Below are 17,726 nucleotides of genomic sequence, written 5' to 3' on the forward strand. Positions count from 1 at the left end.
GCCCACTCCCCACCCCACGGAGGCCAAACCTTTTTTTCTTAAAACATTTTTACTTCTTTCAACCCAGAAACATCACCATTTATGAGGACAAGAGGGAAAGGAGGAGGGGGGCAATGTGGCATGGGGGTTAAGGGACTTCCATCTGAGCTTGGGAGCGGGTGTGTGGGGAGGAGTGCCATCAGGGGCACTTTCGCTCCACGCACTGCTTCCCGCCCTCCTCATATTCCTGCTTGGAGATCCACATCTGCTGGAAAGTGCCCTGGGTGGAGGGGGTAATATCAGGGTCAGGGTGGCCTTGGAGGGAGGTGTGGACAGGCAGGTGCAGCCCCTGGGAATCCTCCAACAGGCCCCAACCACCCCTTGGGTTCACATCCCTCTGAAGCCCCTCCCCACCTCATCCTCCCCTCCTCTGTCGGTCCCCTTTCATACTCAGAGGGAGAGTATCCTCTTCATATCATTCAATCAATAATTCATTCATTCAACAAGTATTATTGAACAGCAGTCTCTGCCCTGAGCTAGGCCCTGTTCCTGAGCTGGGGGGATGGCACGCACAGCCCCAGGCCAGGCAACCTGCACCTGGCACTCAACACCCCCTACACACACACAGTCCTTCCCCACCAGGTGTCCTCTTCTCACTCCATCAGGGCTTTGGAACACCGCCAGTCTCCCTCTTTCCCAAGGAAGATATTCCCTCCACCTCACCATTCCAACACTGTGGCACCCCATCTGCAGCCTTCGGCATTACAACTTGCCCCTTGAGGGTTCCTGCAATGAGCATCTCAGAGTGTCCCTTCTCTCTATTTTTTTAAAATTTTAATTTTAATTATTTTTATTTTTATTTTATTTTTTTGAGATGGAGTCTTGCTCTGTCGCCCAGGCTGGAGTGCAGTGGTGCGATCTTGGCTCACTGCAGCCTCCGCCTCCCAGGTTCCAGCGATTCTCCTGCTTCAGCCTGCTGGGTAGCTGGGATTACAGGTGCGTGCCAACACGCCTGGCTAATTTTTGTATTTTTAGTAGAGACAGGGTTTTGCCATGTTGGCCAAGCTGGTCTCAAACTCCTGACCTCAGATGATCCGCCCGCCTCGGCCTCCCAAAGTGCTGGGATTACAAGCGTGAGCCACCGCGCCCAGCCTAATTTTTATTTTTTGTAGAGATGGTGTCTCACTATGTTGCCCAGCCTGGTCTCAAACTCCTGGGCTCAAGTAATCGTTCCACCTCAGCCTCCCATAATGTTGGGATTACAGGCGTGAGCTACCACGGCTGGGCTTCTTTGATCTTTCTCAGCCTACACACATGTGCTGTCCAATGCAGTGGCCACTAGCTTCCTGTAGCTCACCAGCCCTGGTCCAAATTGAGACGTGCGCTAAGTGGAAAATACACACTCAATTTTTTTGGTTTTTTTTTGAGACAGGATCTCGCTCTGTCACCCAGGTTGGAATGCAGTGGCACAGCTCACTGCAGCCTCAACCTTCCAGGTTCAAGTGATCCTCCAACTTTGGCCTCCCAAGTAGGTGGGACTACAGGTATGCGCCACATTGCCAGTTGCTTTTTAAATTTTTTGTAGAGATGAGGTCTCGCTTTGTTGCCCAGGCTGGTCTAGAAATTTTGGGCTCAAATGATCCTCCCGCCTTGGCCTCTCAAAGTGCTGGGATTACAGGTGTGAGCCACTCCACTTGTCCAGGATATATTATTAATACTTAATTATAGGCCGGGCATGGTGGCTCACACCTGTAATCCCAGCACTTTGGGAGGCCAAGATGGGCAGATCACTTGAGGTCAGGAGTTTGAGACAAGCTTAGCCAACACGGTGAAACCCCATCTCTATTAACAATCCAAAAATTAGCCAGGCGTGGTGGCTCACGCATGTAATCCCAGCTACTCGGGAGGCTGAGGCAGAAGAATCGCTTGAACCCAGGAGACGGAGGTTGCAGTGAGCCAAGATTGCTCCACTGCACTCCAGCCTGGGCGACAGTGAGACTGTCTCGAAAACAAAAACAAAAACAAAAACAAGAAAAGGAAAAAAACAAGAACTGTGTGGCTGACATGCTTCAGCCCTGAGCTAAGTTCAGACTGCCAGCCTCTGTCTTTCTGACCCTGGTTTCTGTCTCCCTGGGGGACTTCCTTTCTCGTGGATGTCCTCCTTGTCTGTCATGGCCCCACTGTCCCCTCTGTGTGACTGATACCCTCCAGATGTGGGTTGCAACTCCAGCTCCCTGCTCAGTACCTTCCTTCGAACCCAGCAGCAGGTCCAGACTGAACTTACCACCTCCTGCCCCAGAACCAGCCTGCCTGCCTTCATTGCTAGTTGCCCCTTGCTGTCCACCCCATCCCCACTGCTACCCATGCTATGACTCCGGGACAATCAAAACAGCCTCCTTGTAAGGTCCCCTTGACCCCAGCTCATACCCCGACCCCAAAGACTCATGCCTGGCAGTCTTTCCAATCATGCCTGCATTGCCACATCACTCCCTTGCCCCAAAACATCAGGGTCTCCCCTCTGCTGACTGAGCACAGTGGGTGTATCACCAAAATCTCATCCTGACCAATCTCTCCAACTACCTGTCCCTCTACTCCCAATTTTTTTTTTTTTTTGAGAGTCTTACTGCGTCACCCAGGCTGGAGTGCAGTGGCACGATCTCAGCTCACTGCAGTCTCCGTCTCCTGGGTTCAAGAGATTCTCCTGCCTCAGCCTCCTGAATAGCTGGGATTACAGGCATGCACCACCACGCCTGGCTAATTTTTGGATTTTTAGTAGAGACAAGGTTTCGTCATGTTGGCCAGGCTGGTCTCGAACTCCTGAGCTCAAGTGATCCACCCGTCTCGGCCTCCCAAACTGCAGGGATTACCGGCATGAGCCACTGTGCACAGCCTCTTCTCCCCAGTTTGTAAAAGTAGAGATGGGTCTTGCTATGTTCCCCTGCTGGGTTTTCAACTCCTAGCCTCAAGCCATCCCCCCACTTCAGCCACCCAAAGTGCTGGGATGACGGGTGTGGGCCACCGTACCGGGCCCCTGCCCCCCGATTTGTGTCCTGTTCACCCTTCTGGGAACATTCATTGACTGACATTTCTCAAAACTAAATGTTTGTTGAATGAATGAATGAACGAAGAGGCAGTCAAAGTGGCGGGCACTGTCTGGGCCTCCCCTCTCCCCCACAGTCAGTGCTAGGCCAGGTCCCCTTCCTCTCACCAGTGAGGCCAGGATGGAACCCCCGATCCAGGGGCTGAACTTGCGCTCCATGGTGCTGTTGCTGGCAATGAGTTTCAGTCGCATGCTCTGGGGGTAAAAAGGGGCTGGGGGAAGCAGACACCTAGGTTCTGGGAAGGGGCAGGGCTTGGGGGGCAGGGGGAAGACTTGGGAAGCCACAGGGGCAGGGGTTCTGCTCTGGTGGCCAGAACAGAAGGAAGGACGTGGGAAGGATGAAGGGACTCAGTCCTGGACAGCTGAGCCAGGATGGGTGTCCAGGGCTCTGGGTCAGGGGTGGGCTCCTACCGGTGGGGTCTTCTGGGAAAGCTCTCGATTGAGCCTGTCAGTGAAGCCTTGCAGCAGTGTGTTCCCGCCGGTGACAATGACACTCCCATACAGGCCCTGAGAGCAGGGAGAAGGAGTGAGCTGCGGGGGCAGCCCCCCAACCCCGTCTCCCCACTTCCCCTGGGCCCCTTTGCCGAGCCTCAGCTCCGGCCTGGCCTCACCGGGCGAATATCAATGTCACACATGCCGATGCTGGTGGTCACCACGTGGCCCACACCCAACATGGTGTTCCCCGACAGGCCCTGCAGAGAGAGGTGACTGGGGCTGTGGGCTCTCTCCCCCTTCCCCCTAGACCCCTGCAATCCTTCCCAGCCTCCCCCACGCCCCAGGATCCAGGGACTGCAGCCAGCACCCACCCCAGTCCTCGCCACACAGCCAAACCTTGACGTTCGAGGGATCAAACAGGCCCTCGGGGATGCGGAGTCGCTCGGCGCCGTAGTCTGTATTGTAGCCATTGGGCATCTCGTAGTGCACTGTGGGCATTTGTGCAGCCACCCTACCCAGAAGGGAGCAGGACTCTGCCTGGGGTGCTCAAGAAGGATCAGTGCGTGGGCAGCACCAGAGCCCCCCAGCCCACCCCAAGAGTGCCGGTTCTGCCCTCTCTCCCACCCCAAAGCCCTGAGCCACACTCACTGTTCATCGTAGGGGGAGTCTGAGACCTGCAGCACGGAGGCCTGGAAGTCCTGGATCACCTCCTGAAATCCCAGCGGAGGTGGTGAGGGCCTGCCTTCCCCGTGAGCAGCACCCCCTGCCCCGCTCCCCCTCCCTGCTCCACCTCCCATGCGGGGCCTCTGTCCCGCCCCCGATTCATGGCAGGGGAGGGGGGTTTCAGGTGGCCCTCTCCAGAGGCTCACATTACACATGTAGTTATGCCAGGACTTGGAGACCTGGGGTAGCTTCTCCTTCTTCTTCCAGTTTGGGGGGGCACCCTCCCGGACAGGCTCCTGTGGGGGCACAGTGTAGGAACACCCTTTCCTAGCCCACCTGACCCCCACCCCCACCTTCCTGGCACTGTTCCCAGCTCTGCAGCTACCTGGCGCTGCAGGCTCTGCTGTGCTGCCTGCAAGAGGGGTTTCTCACCCTTCCCTGATGGAGAGGAGAGAGAATGGGGCATGCCTCTCTCTCCATGTGTGCCCTTCATGCGGTGGGTGCAGCTGATCTGGAGAACACCAGGAATACAGCAGTGACAGAACCTCAAGGGAATGGCCTCCTAGGGGGCCATGATCCATGTGAGGGCACAGAATGGAGCTAAGCACACAGTGTCACTTCATACTCACAGCACCCTGGCTACTGCCTACTGCCGTTCCACTTTACATAAGACGAACCTGAGGCCCAGGGAGCTTTGATATCATGCTGTTGGTCACACAGCTCTTTTTTTTTTTTTTTTCAGATGGAGTCTCACTCGGTCGCCCAGGCTGGAGTGCAGTGGCGCGATCTCGGCTAACTGCAACCTCTGCCTCCGGGGTTCAGGTGATTCTCCAGTCTCAGCCTCCCAAGTAGCTGGGACTACAGGCATGCGCCACCATGCTTGGCTAGTTCTTGCAGTTTTAGTAGAGAGGTGGCTTCACCATGTTGCCCAGGCTGGTCTCGAAGTGAGCTCAAAGCGATCTGCCTGCCTCAGCCTCCCGAAGTGCTGGGATTACAGGTGTGAGCCACCATGCCCGACCGGTCCTGCAGCTCTTGCACGGCAGAGGCAGAACTTGAACCTGGGTCTATATTGGACCCTGGAACCCACCACACTGGCCCTCACACATCCTGCTGTCTGCCAGCTGGTTCCATGACCTCAGCATATCCCTCAGCCTGTCTGGATTTCGGATGCCTCGATTATAAAAGGAGGAACTGGAGCCAGGACCCACTGGGGAGCCTGCTGCTCTCTGCTCTGATATCTCATGTGTCAGAGGGTTGACGGCCATGGGGCGAGTGGCCAGGACTCTAGTGGCAGCTCCATGTCCCCAGAGGCCCCACCTTGGCTGCGATCATGTAAGGTGGGATGATGTCAATGGCCATCTCCTGGAACAGCTCCCGGCACTGCATGGAGATGAAGTCCCCTGCCAGAGGGGACTTGACGATGCCTAGAAGGAAGGCACTGTCAGGACCTGGTCCTCCTGGGGCACCCCCACCCCCTGCCGAAGCCCCACCTTGCTGCAGGACGTAGCCGTCATGTACTGGAATGGCCGTGGTGTGGGTGGCTCCACTGTCCAGCACGAGGCCAGTGGACCGCCCGTTTGCAAAGCTGGCATCGGATGGGTAAGTCAAAGAGACAGCAGCAGCAAGTGAGGGGCCTGGGCCCAGATCTTGTCTGGTCACTCTCTGCTCTACCGGGGTCCAGCCCATCCCCAGTCTGCAAATCTCTCCCCCTGGTGATGACTCATCTCCTGGAGAAAGGCTCTGAGACCCCAGTTACTTCTTTTTTTTTTTTTTTTTTTTTTTGAGATGGAGTCTTGCTGTCTCCCAGGCTGGAGTGCAGTGGCGCAATCTCGGCTCACTGCAAGCTCCGCCTCCCGGGTTCATGCCATTCTCCTGCCTCAGCCTCCCGAGTAGCTGGGACTACAGGTGCCCGCCACCACGCCCGGCCAATTTTTTGTATTTTTAGTAGAGATGGGATTTCACCGTGTTAGCCAGGATGGTCTCGATCTCCTGACCTCGTGATCTGCCCGCCTCGGCCTCCCAAAGTGCCGGGATTACAGGCATGAGCCACCGCACCCGGCGACCCCAGTTACTTCTTTAGTTATTTTTTTTTTTGAAACTGAGTTTCGCTTTGTCACCCAGGCTGGAATGCAATAGCTCACTGCAACCTCTGCCTCCTGGGTTCAAGAGATTCTCCTGCCTCAGCCTCCCAAGTAGCTGGGACTACAGGTGCCCACCACTATGCCTGGCTAATTTTTCCATTTTTAGTAGACACGGGCTTTTGCCATGTTGGCCGGACTGGTCTCTAACTCCTGACCTCAAGTGATCTGCCCGCCTTGGCCTCCCAAAATGCTGGGATTACAGGCGTGAGCCACCGCGCCTGGCCAGCCCCTTTATTTTTGGTTGTGTCCTACAGATTCCCTGAAATTAGGGTCGCTATCACCCCAGTGCATAGCACAGGGTTCAATGCAAGGCAGATCCTAAAAACAGTCAGTGTTGAAGGAGTTCTTGGGGAAGGGACTGCCGCAGTGTTCTACACGTCTCCTTCCTCTGTCCAGTTCCAGCCCCTACTCTCTCCCGGGCCCAGCTCACTGTCTGCTCAGCCTGATCCGGGGAACCGAAAGGGGCCGCTGATCTGGCCACCCCAGAGTCGGAGGTGCTCAGTCCACTGGGCCTTCTGCACTAGTGGGGCAGAGGGAGGTGTCTGCCCATTGGGACACTGATCTTCAGAGAACCAGGCCTGACCCTCCAGCTCATCACAGCTGAGCTCAGCACAGGCCCCACCCCAGCCCTCCACCCAGTCAGAGCAGCTCAGTCCAGAGGATACGCGGTGAGCACAGCCGTCTTGCATAAGAAGAAGGCAGGAATGTTGTACTGCTCGAACATCAGCTCTGTCAGCTTCTCCCGCTTGGCCCGTGTGTTCCACTGTGGAGAAAGTGCAGGGGGGGAGGATTCAGGAAGGGAGAGGCACAGACCCACATCCACGCACACGCAACCCACTCACTCACACATACACTCACGGTCACACACACACATCCATTCAAACACTTGCACACACATACACAACCTAAACACTCACACATACACTCACGGTCATACACACATGCATTCACTTGCACACACACACACATACACTCAAACACACACACATACACTCACATTCACAGACACACATAAACACACACATGCATTCACACTATACATACACTCACGGTCACACATGCAAACACACAAACACACGGTCAAACACACATATATACTCACATTCACACACAAACTCACACACACACATACACATATATTCACACTCACAGTCACACACACATGCATTTAAAACATTTGCACAGGCCAGACAGGGTGGCTTACGCCTATAATCCCAGCACTTTGGGAGGCCGAGGCAGGAGGATTGCTTGAACCCAGGAGTTCGAAACTAGCCTGGACAACATAGTGAGATGCTGTCTCATTAAAAAAAAAATTTAAAGTAAGGAGCTTGTGGGAATTAAAACTACATGAACAGAAATGAAAAACTCAATAGAAGGATTGGAACATAAAGTGGAGGGAATATCTTGGAAACCAAAGGAAAAAGGTAAAGAGATGGAAAATATAAGAGAAAAGGGAATTAAATTAGGGGACCAATTCAGGGGGCAACAAAATCCAATAACAGAAAATCCCAAGAGAGAAAATGGAGAGAAATAAATAATTAAATAAATAATTCTTTTTCACTGAATTGAAAGACATAGGTTTTCAGAATGAAGAGACATACTAAGTGCCTAGAGCCATGAATGAAAATACACCACACTGAGGATAAAGTAAAAATTCTATAAACTTTCAGAAAGAAAAACATTACATCAGAGGATCAGAAATCAGATGGTTTCATCCTTCTAAATGGCAACGATATATGCTGGAAGAAGGACAATGGAAAAGTGCCTTCAAGATTCTGAAGAATAATGATTTCTAACCTGGCATGGGATACCTAGCTAAGCTATCAACTCAAGGTGAGACACACAAAGTCTCAAAAAATATACTTCCCATGACCTTATTTAAAAATTTTTTTTAGATGCTGGGCGTGGTGGCTCATGCCTGTAATCCCAGCGCTTTGGGAGGCCAAGGCGGGCAGATCACCTGAGGTCAGGAGTTTGAGACCAGCCTGGCCAACATGGTGAAACCCCGTCTCTACTAAAAATACAAAAATTAGCCAGGTGTGATGGGAGGTGCCTGTAATCCCAGCTACTTGGGATGCTGAGGCAGGAGAATCCTTGAACCCGGGAAGCGGAGGTTGCAGTGAGCCAAGATCACGCCATTGCACTCCAGCCTGAGGGACAAGAGTGACACTTCATCTCAAAAAAAAAAAAAGGTTTTTTTTTAGATTATTATTTAATTAATTATTTTTTTAAATGGAGTCTCACTCTGTTGCCCAGGCTGGAGTGCAGTGGCATGATCTAGGCTGACTGCAATCTCTGCCTCCTGGGTACAAGCAATTCTCTTGCCTCAGCCTTCCAAGTAGCTGGGACTACAAGCATGCACCACCATGGCCAGCTAATTTTTATATTTTTGGTAGAGATAAGGTATCAGTATATTGCCCAGGCTGGTCTCAAACTCCTGGACTCAAGGCCTCCCAAAGTGCTGGGATTACAGGAGTGAGCCACTGTCTCTGGCCTCTCATGACCTTTCTAAGGCAGTTACTGAAGGACCTGCTCCATGAAAACAAAGGAATAAGTCAAGAAAAGGAGTCAAGTACAGGAAACAGGACTTCTAACCAGGACAGAGGCAAAAGGATTCTACAAGATGATGGTGAAGGAAGATGCCAGCATGACAGGTCTGTCCCCTGGCAGAGGGCTACTAGTGCAAACTGGACCAGGTCAGTGGGCTCCTGAAGAAATTTCTTCAAGAAATGAAATTGATGAGAGGCCAGGTGTGGTGGCTCACGCCTGTAATCCCAGCACTTTGGGAGGCCGAGGCGGGCGGATCGCGAGGTCAGGAGATGGAGACCATCCTGGCTAACACGGTGAAACCCCACCTCTACTAAAAATACAAAAAATTAGCCGGGCGTGGTGGTGGGCGCCTATAGTCCCAGCTACTTGGGAGGCCGAGGCAGGAGAATGGTGTGAGTCCCAGCTACTTGGGAGGCCGAGGCAGGAGAATGGTGTGAGTCCCAGCTACTTGGGAGGCTGAGGCAGGAGAAATGGAGCTTTCAGTGAGCCGAGATCGCACCACTGCACTCCAGCCTGGGCAACAGAGTGAGACTCCGTCTCAAAAAAAAAAATACAAAAAATTAGTCGGATGTGGTGGTGGTGGGCACCTGTAGTCCCAGCTACTCGGGAGGCTGAGGCAGGAGAACCCAGGAGGTGGAGCTTGCAGTGAGCCGAGATCGCGCCATGGCACTCCAGCCTGGGCAACAGAGCGAGACTATGTCTCAAAAAAAAAAAAAAAAGAAAAGAAATTGATAAAATATCTAATGGAATTGACGTCTTGACAAAAGATACAATTGATGAATGATTTAGGGTTCACACTGTTAAGTAGATAGAAAACCAGACCAAATATAATCAAACACAGGGCTGGGATGGTGGATTACGCCTGTAATCCCAGCACTTTGGGAGGCCAAGGCGGGTGGATCACGAGGTCAAGAGATCGAGACCATCCCGGCCAACATGGTGAAACCCCGTCTCTACTAAAAATACAAAAATTAGCTGGGCGTGGTGGCACGCACCTGTAGTCCCAGCTACTCAGGAGGCTGAGGCAGGAGAATCACTTGAACCCGGGAGGCGGAGCTTGCAGTGAGCTGAGATCGCACCACTGCACTCCAGCCTGGTGACAGAGCAAAACTCCGTCTCAAAAAAAAAAAAAAAAAAAAAAAATTGAGCACTTTTTTTTTCCAGTTCTAGGAAAACAAAAAGTTGCACAAGAAAGGAAAGGTGATCATAGTGTATTGCCTGTCTCAGGCCTGATTAGCATACATAGTAATAGGAGTGTAAATATTGGGCTGAGCACAGTGACTCATGCCTGTAATCCCAGCACTTTGTTAGCTGAAGTAGAAGGATCGCTTAAGCACAGGAGTTTGAAGCCAGCCTGGGCAATATGATGAGACCCCATCTCTACAAAAGATTCTCTTAAAATTATTTCTAATTTAAAAAGAATGTAAATACTGAATACTGATTTCTTTTAAACTCTAAAATACAACGGGGCTGGGTGTGGTGGATCTCGCCTGTAATCCCAGCCTTTTGGGAGGCCGAGGCGGGCGGATTGCTTGAGCCCAGGAATTCAAGACCAGCCTGGACAACATGATGAAACCCTGTCTCTAAAAAAAATTTAAAAATCAGCTGGGCATGGTGGCTTATGCCTGTAGTTCCAGCTACTCTGGAGACTGAAATGAGAGGATCACTTGAGCCCAGGAGACCAAGGCTGAAGAATTGTGCCACTGCAATCCAACCTGGGTGACAAACTGAGCAGACCCCCTGTTTTTGAGGCAAAGTCTCAAAAACAAACAACAAACAACAAACAAAACCCCAAACAACAACAACAACAACAAAACCCACTGTACTTAAAGGAGGGTGATAAGAAATACGTGTGGCATAGGCTGGGGAGGAAAAGAGAGCTAAGCGATCATTTTCTAAAGTGGAAAATTCAGCGATAATACCTAAAACTAAACACTCCACAGGCAGCAATTTAAGTGTAGTATTAGAGATATGGAAGAAAATACCCCCAACATTAGCTAAAAAGGAGAAAAACAGTTGCTTTTATAAAGAGGAATTTATAAGGAGGTGGGTAAGAACATTTTTTTAAATGAGGTTTTAAATTTTTTTTTTTTTTTTGAGACAGAGTCTCGCTCTATTGCCCAGGCTGGAGTGCAGTGGTGCGATCTCAGCTCACTGCAAGCTCTGCCTCCTGGGTTCACGCCATTCTCCTGCCTCAGCCTCCCGAGTAGCTGGGACTACAGGTGCCCACCACCACGCCTGGCTAATTTTTTGTATTTTTAGTAGAGATGGGGTTTCACCGTGTTAGCCAGGATGGTCTCGATCTCTTGACCTCGTGATCCACCCGCCTCGGCCTCCCAAAGTGCTGGGATTACAGGCGTGAGCCACCACGCCCGGCAAAAAATTTTTAATTTTTATTGTTTTAATAAAAGAGACGGGTCTTCCCATATTGCCTAGGGTGGTCTCAAACTCCTGGGCTCAAGTGATCCTTCTGCCTTAGCTTCCCAAAGTGTTGGGATTACAGGTGTGAGCCCACATCCCCAGCTCACCAAAGTTGACCATAATAATAATAATAATAAGTGAAAAGGTCAAAAAAGGACTTGGAGGCTGGGCGTGGTGGCTCATGCCTGTAATCCCAACACTTTGGGAGGCCAAGGCGGGTGGATCACCTGAGGTCAGGAGTTCGAGACCAGCCTGGCCAACAAGGCAAAACCCCCTGTCTACTAAAAATACAAAAAATTAGCCAGGCGTGGTGGCGGATGCCTGTAATCCCAGATACTCAGGAGGCTGAGGCAGGAGATTCCCTTGATGTCGGGAGGCAGAGGCTGAGATCTCACCATTGCACTCCAGCCTGGGTGACAGAGTGAGACTGTGTCAAAAAAAAAAAAAAATTAAAAAAGGACTTGGAGACAGAGAAGGGCAGCAGAGTGCATAGAGCAAGAAGAGAGCAGGAGGGATGGAGACTTAGCCAAGAAGGAAGGAAATTGTTTGGGATGGGTGAGGGGAGTCTGAAAAGGGAAGGGAAGTGGCTCAGAGCAGTGGCTTGAGGGGAGAGGAGGAGAGGTGGATGGTGGGAAGGAGGTGCGGTGGAGATCAGGGTTGGACATGAGGATGGAGGAGGCACTCACCGGAGCCTCGGACATGAGCACTGGGTGCAGGTTTGGCTCAGACTTGACGTGTTTGCTGTAGGTGTGATCCAGGATGGCTCGGAAGCACTCCCAGTCCTCGACTGGGGCCAGAAGAGCAGCGTGCAGAGACGCAAGAAGGCAGGCAGGGGACAGGGACAGGAAGAAAAGGAGGGAGAAAGGCCAAGCCCAAAGGAGGGTCAGTGAGTCCAGCTCCAGGGGAACGCCCCCCTTCCCAGAAACCTGGTGGGCCCCTGGGAAGGGAACCCAGCGAGAAGAACCCTGGCAGCCAGAAGAACCCTGGGGCTGCAAGGAAGACTCCGCAGGGAGTGGGGGCTGCTATGACCCAGATTGTGGGGAGCGGGCTCCTTTTCTGTCAGGAGGTGGTGGGTGGGGGCCCCTTACTCATGCCATTCTTGAGGGGCGACATGACCTCCGCTCCATCCCGAGGCACGTGCAGGGCATTGGTGTCGATGTGGAAGATCTTCCCTTTCTTCTCTTTGTCCCCCTCCAGCTCCAGCCCGCCCCCCTCCTCCGCGGCCAGCAGCCCCACCGTGGTGGGGAAGTCAGCCTGGTGGGGAAGGGTTGGGGGAGTATCGGCAGGGAGAGAGGTCACCCTCTTGCCCCTGTCCAGCCCCACAGCAGGGTCCTCAGACCGCCCCTGGGTTTATTCCCATATTCCCGCTCAGCAGAGCTTCTGGGCGATCTGGGAGAGCCCTGGGTCACTGGAAAGCCTGAAGAAGGGTCCGAAGCCCCTAGGATTTGGAGAGGAGACTGGAAGGCTCACCTTGGGACAGTCCTCCCCAGCGTACCCAGCGCGGACTGAGAAGGAGCCAATGTCAAAGACCAGCGCCCCCACCTCATCTGTGTGGGGAGACAGGCCTGTAAGGGGACCTCCCCCGAACTCTCTCCCGCTAGGTAGCTCCGAGAGAAAGTCAGGGCAGAGCCACAGTCTCGCCACTTTCAACACCAGTCTGGGGCCGGTGGGAGCTGGGCCTGGAGTCCGAGGTCCTGGGACTGGGGGTGGGGGCATCACACCGCCAGGGTCCCTTCTTGCCCAATGGCCTTGCTCAGGGCACCCTCCCGACGGGAAAGGAAGGGGCCCGGGGCCAGGTGGAGGTGGGTTGCAAGGTAGGGCCCTGTGCGCGCGGGGCGTCTGGGGAGGACCGAGCGCAGGGGTGGCGGGAGACCCGAGCCTGAGACTGGACCCGCTCGTGCGCGGAGGTGACAGGCCCCGGGGTGCCCAGAGCTCGGATGGATGGCGCGGGTTTGGAACGCAGGGCTGCGGGAGCCGGGGGCCCGAGGCTCGCTCACCTCCGCCGTAGACGCCCCCGCTCATAGTGCCCGCTGCGCTGCTAGCGGCCCGTGGGCGGCGGCGGGATCAGCACCGAGGCGGCCGGACAGCTCCCGGGATCCCTGGCGGGGCGGGACTCTCAGCGGCCAATTGGGAGGCCGGATCCCCCGCTCCAACGGCGCCGCCGATTGGCTGCCAGGCGAGACAATGACCGACCGGGGGCCGCTGCTTTAAAGGGGAAGATACACTCTATTAAGCGGCCAGGAGGAGATGGGGCAGGGGGCACCTAGCAGGGACTTAGAGACCGTCGCTAAGGAACTGGCGGCAGAGAGGAGAGCAGGGAAGAGGCGGAGAGCAGGGAAGAGGCGGAGACCAGGACTCTGCAGGACGACTGATGAGGTCCCTATCCCCTTGCTTTTTATTTTTATTTTTATGGTAGAGACGGAGGTCTTGTGATGTTGCCCAGGCTGGTCTCGAACTCCTGAGCTCAAGCGATCCTCCTCAGCCTCCCAAGTAGCTGGGATTACAGGCAGGTGCCAGCACGCCTGGATTAAAAAAATTTTTTTTTATAGAGACGGGGTCTTGCTCTTTTGCCCAGGTTGATCTCGAAGTCCTGGCCTCAAGCGATCCTCCCACCTCAGCCTCTCGAAATGCCAGAATTACAGGCGTGAGCCGCTGCGCCCGATCTCTACCCCCTTACTTTTTAAAGCAGGATTGGGGAGAGAGCTCCAGTTCCCAGAAGGGTTATCTATCTTCAGGCTGCTCTGAGCCCGGTTCTGCCACACCCAGGCCTAAATGGAATCACCCAGGTCTAAATGGAATCACCGGGAGAGGGAGGGAAGGGAAGATTGAGAGAGGGACCAGAGGGGGTGTGTCTCCATCTCTCTCTGTTTTTACCTTTTTTTTTTTTTTTTTTTTAAAGAGACTGGGTCTTGCTACCTTGCCCAGGCTGGTCTTGAACTCCTGGCCTCAAAGTCCCAAAGTGCTGGGATTAAAAGCATGAGCCACCGTGTCCAACTTCCCTCCTTTGTCTTTCGTTGGCCCCTTTTTTCCTTGCCTTGCTTTCCCCCCCACCCCCCGCAGTACCTAGGCCTTATACATGTGTACACATGCTTACACGTATACATACGTTCACACACAGGCATTCAGCCCACCTGGCTTTAGCTTCCTTTCTCCATCTGTCTCTCTTCAGCGCCTGTTCTCCTGAGGAGGCATTTATCAACAAGAGGGTTTTTGTTTCTTTTCTTTTTGAGTTAGGGTCTTCCGTCACCCAGGCTGGAGTGCAGTGGCACACTTATAGCTCACTGTAACCTTGAACTCCTGGGTTCAAGTGATCCTCTCGCCTCAGCCTCCTGAGTAGCTGGGACTTACAGGTGCACACCACGACACCTGGCTTTTTTTTTTTAAGAAAAAAACTATGTTGCCCAGTCTGGTCTCGAACTCCTGGCTTCAAGTGATCCTCCCACTTTGGCTTCCTGAGTCACTGGGATTACAGGTGTCAGCCACAGCGCCTGGCTAACAACAGGGTTTTCTACTGCTTGGATCCCAGGTTCTTCTGGGCTCCCAGTACCACAGTTTTGGTAGCAAAGGCAAAGGAGCAGCTCTGACAACTTGGGGTAGGTGAGGGACTCTTATGTGAAGGTGTGTGTGTGTCTGTATGTATGTGTCTATGTGTGTTGGCATATGGGTGCATGTGTGTACATATGCACATCTGAATGCTTGTGTGTGTTGACTATGCCCATCTACTTGTTTGGGGGCGAGGGAGCTTTGAGACCAGAGATAGCACAGGAAGTGGATACTATGTGAGGTCCGCGTGCCCCTGAAGGTTCTCTGCTCACCACATGCCCACCCTGGAAGAGACTCCACCCCTCCCCGGCCAAAGGACAGATGGCTTTAGCTGGCTCATGGATTACCTACTGACGACGGTGGCATTTCAATGCCTAGGGTCGGTTCCAAGTTCAGACTTGGCTTCTAAGACTGAAAGGGTCCAGGTTTCAGCAGGAGTGGTGAGCTGTAGGGGAGAGGGCCGACTCAGGAGCTGGGAGAGTGAGATTTTTCCAAACTGACCCTAGGTCAGTCCATTGAGGTCTGGAGGAATTGAGTGGATCTCTTAAAGTGCTTACATTTCTCTTTTTCTTTTTGAGCTGGAGTCTCACTCTGTTGCCCAGGCTGGAGTGCAATGGCGCAATCTCAACTCACTGCAACATCCGCCTCCTGGGTTTAAACAATTCTTCTGCCTCAGCCTCCCAAGTAGCTGGGGTTATAGGTGTGTGCCACCACTCCTGGCTAGTTTTATTAGTAGTAGTAGTAGTAGTAGTAGAGACGGGGTTTCACCATGTTGGCCAGGCTGGTCTCAAACTCCTGATCTCAAATGAACGGCCCACCTCTGCCTCCCAAAGTGCTAGGATTACAGGCGTGCCAGCATGCCCAGCCAAGTGCTTGCATTTCTTATCGTTTAAAATGCTGAGGTGAGGATGAAAGGAATGTTGGGGTGGAAAGTGATTATATTCATCTTATCCCTCTCCTTTTGTTGGCATTTAATGATGTTGCCTCACTTACTCTGAAGTTCACCTTGCCAATTCCTACTATCCCTTCTTTCCTCCCCACCACCCCAACCATCTCAGATTTAGAAACTTGCCCAGGCAGGGCATGTGGTGGCTCACGCCTATAATCCCGGCATTTTGGGAGGCTGAGGTGGGAGGATCGCTTGAGGCCAGGAGTTTGAGACCAGCCTGGGCAACACACAGACCCCATCTCCCAAAAAAAAAAAAAAAAAAAAGAAGAAGAAGAAGAAGAAAAGAAACTTCCCCAGTCTTGGCTGGGAATGGTGGCTCACACCTTTAATCCCAGCACTTTATGAGGCCAAGGCAGGTGGAACACTTGAGGTGAGGAATTCAAGAGCAGCCTGGCCAACATTGTGAAATCCTGTCTCTACTAAAAATAAAAAAATTAACTGGGTGTGGTGGTGCACGCCTGTAGTCCCAGCTACTCGGGAGGCTGAGGCAGGAGAATCGCTTGAACCCAGGAGAGGGAGGTTGCAGTGAGCCAGTGAGCCAAGATCACACCACTGCACTCCAGCCTGGGTGACAGAGCAAGACTCCATCTAAAAAGAATAAAAAAACAAAAGGAAACTTGTCCAGTCTGGCCAGGCATGCTGGTGTGTGCCTGTAGGAGTTCTACAGGTTTTTTTTTTTTTTTTTTTTTTTTTTTCCAGCTAGAACCTGAGCTCTGTCCTGGATCACACAGTCCGCTGGGATCAGAGCCAGGATTAGAACCCACAGCTCTTATCACCCAGTTGAGATATGCCTTTGTTTCCTAACACCTCTGTGTTTCTCACCAAGTTGTGCTGTCTCTATCTACAGGACAGCTGGCGATGAGGCCCCCATCTGATTCTGGAGTCAGTGTCTGGCTGAAAGCTGGGCATACAGGACTATTCAGTAAGTGTCCCTGTGGATGTTTTAAGGCCTTAATATTATTATGCATAAGTTGGAAACCTGCAGTCTATTTGGTAATAAGCAGTGAATTTTCTTCTCATGGCTGGGGGGAAAGCTACAGTTGGCTAACTACAGGGCAGAACTTGATTTAACCCCAGTCAACTGTGACCAATTTTCTTTTGTCATGGGATCTGACATAAGATTCTGTGTATTATGGAAGTGGTTAGGGTAAAGCAATTAATACATTTCACTTATCCATTCATTGATTCAACAAATATCCCTTTTTTTCTTTTTAAGAGACAAGTGCTGGACATGGTGACTCATGCCTATAAACCCAGCACTTTGGGAGACCAAGGCAGGAAGATAGCTTGAACCTTGGAGTTAGAAACCAGCTTGAGCAACATATCAAGAACCCATCTCTACAAAAAGTTTTCTAAAAAATTAGCCAGGCACGGTGGTGTGATCCTGTAGTCCCAGTTACTCGGGAGGATGAAGTGAGAGGATCACTTGAGCCCGAGAGGTTGAGGCTGTAGTGAGCCATGATCATACTACTGCACTCCAGCCTGGGCAACAGAGCAAGACCATGTCTCAAAAAATAAAATAAAGAGACAGGGTCTTGCTTTATTGCTCAGGCTGGAGCGCAGTGATATGGTCACGGATCAGTGCAGCCTCGAACTCCCGGGCTCGAGATCCTCCTGTCTTGGCCTCCCAAAATGCTGGGATTACAAGCATGAGCCCTGTGCCTGGCCAAGAAACATCTTTGATGCCTACTGTGTGGCAGGCACCATGCTAGACATAGGAGGGATACTGAGATGGGTGACATACAGGATATCCTTGCTCTCAAGGAGCTTTGGTGCAGTGGGGAGCTCAGATACGCACAGAAGAGAGGTGAAAAGGAGGCCAGGGCTGGGCGCAGTGGCTCACGTCTGTAATCCCAGCACTGTGGGAGGCCGAGGCGAGTGGATCATTTGAGGTGAGGAGTTCAAGGCCAGCCTGACCAATGTGGTGAAACCCCGTCTCTATTAA

At 52.5% G+C, this 17,726-nt stretch overlaps 1 protein-coding gene and 1 long non-coding RNA gene across 4 annotated transcripts; one reads left to right on the forward strand and one right to left on the reverse strand.

Annotated features, from left to right (window-relative positions):
• Nucleotides 1-30: 30 nt before the first annotated feature.
• ACTL6B (actin like 6B) lies at nt 31-13,806 on the reverse strand. 3 transcript variants are annotated; one of them, XR_008626016.1, is made up of 15 exons: nt 13,287-13,440; nt 12,760-12,836; nt 12,378-12,543; nt 11,976-12,076; nt 7,523-7,591; nt 6,984-7,081; nt 5,668-5,762; nt 5,495-5,601; nt 4,384-4,473; nt 4,163-4,224; nt 3,911-4,025; nt 3,691-3,771; nt 3,491-3,586; nt 3,188-3,291; nt 31-259 (listed from the first exon to the last, which is right to left on the reverse strand). XR_008626016.1 is itself a non-coding variant. In XM_055115245.2 (15 exons), exons 1-15 carry the CDS (start codon nt 13,309-13,311, stop codon nt 179-181), a joined length of 1,350 nt encoding a protein of 449 aa, XP_054971220.1. In that variant the 5' UTR covers nt 13,312-13,440; the 3' UTR covers nt 31-178. The 3 variants fall into 3 exon arrangements, 2 of the variants coding, with proteins under 2 accessions (XP_054971220.1, XP_008963668.1); XM_055115245.2 differs by having other exon boundaries at nt 3,188-3,274; XM_008965420.4 differs by lacking the exon at nt 7,523-7,591 and having other exon boundaries at nt 3,188-3,274; nt 13,287-13,806.
• LOC117981050 (uncharacterized) lies at nt 13,606-17,207 on the forward strand. Its single transcript, XR_008626017.1, has 3 exons — nt 13,606-13,665; nt 16,629-16,703; nt 16,998-17,207. It is a non-coding gene; the product is annotated as an uncharacterized LOC117981050 (long non-coding RNA).
• Nucleotides 17,208-17,726: the final 519 nt, after the last annotated feature.

Source organism: Pan paniscus, chromosome 6, assembly GCF_029289425.2.
Source record: "Pan paniscus chromosome 6, NHGRI_mPanPan1-v2.0_pri, whole genome shotgun sequence".
Lineage (NCBI taxonomy): Eukaryota > Metazoa > Chordata > Mammalia > Primates > Hominidae > Pan > Pan paniscus.

Bases quoted from the DNA above. Each gene is read 5' to 3' on its own strand.
- ACTL6B (XM_055115245.2), bottom strand. From the start codon at position 13,311: ATGAGCGGGGGCGTCTACGGCGGAG. The intron at 12,837-13,286 runs GTGAGCGAGCCT...CTCCCCACACAG, and splicing joins CGGGGGCGTCTACGGCGGAG to ATGAGGTGGGGGCGCTGGTC. The intron at 12,077-12,377 runs GTAAGGGGCCCC...TTCTGGCCCCAG, and splicing joins GCCCCTCAAGAATGGCATGA to TCGAGGACTGGGAGTGCTTC.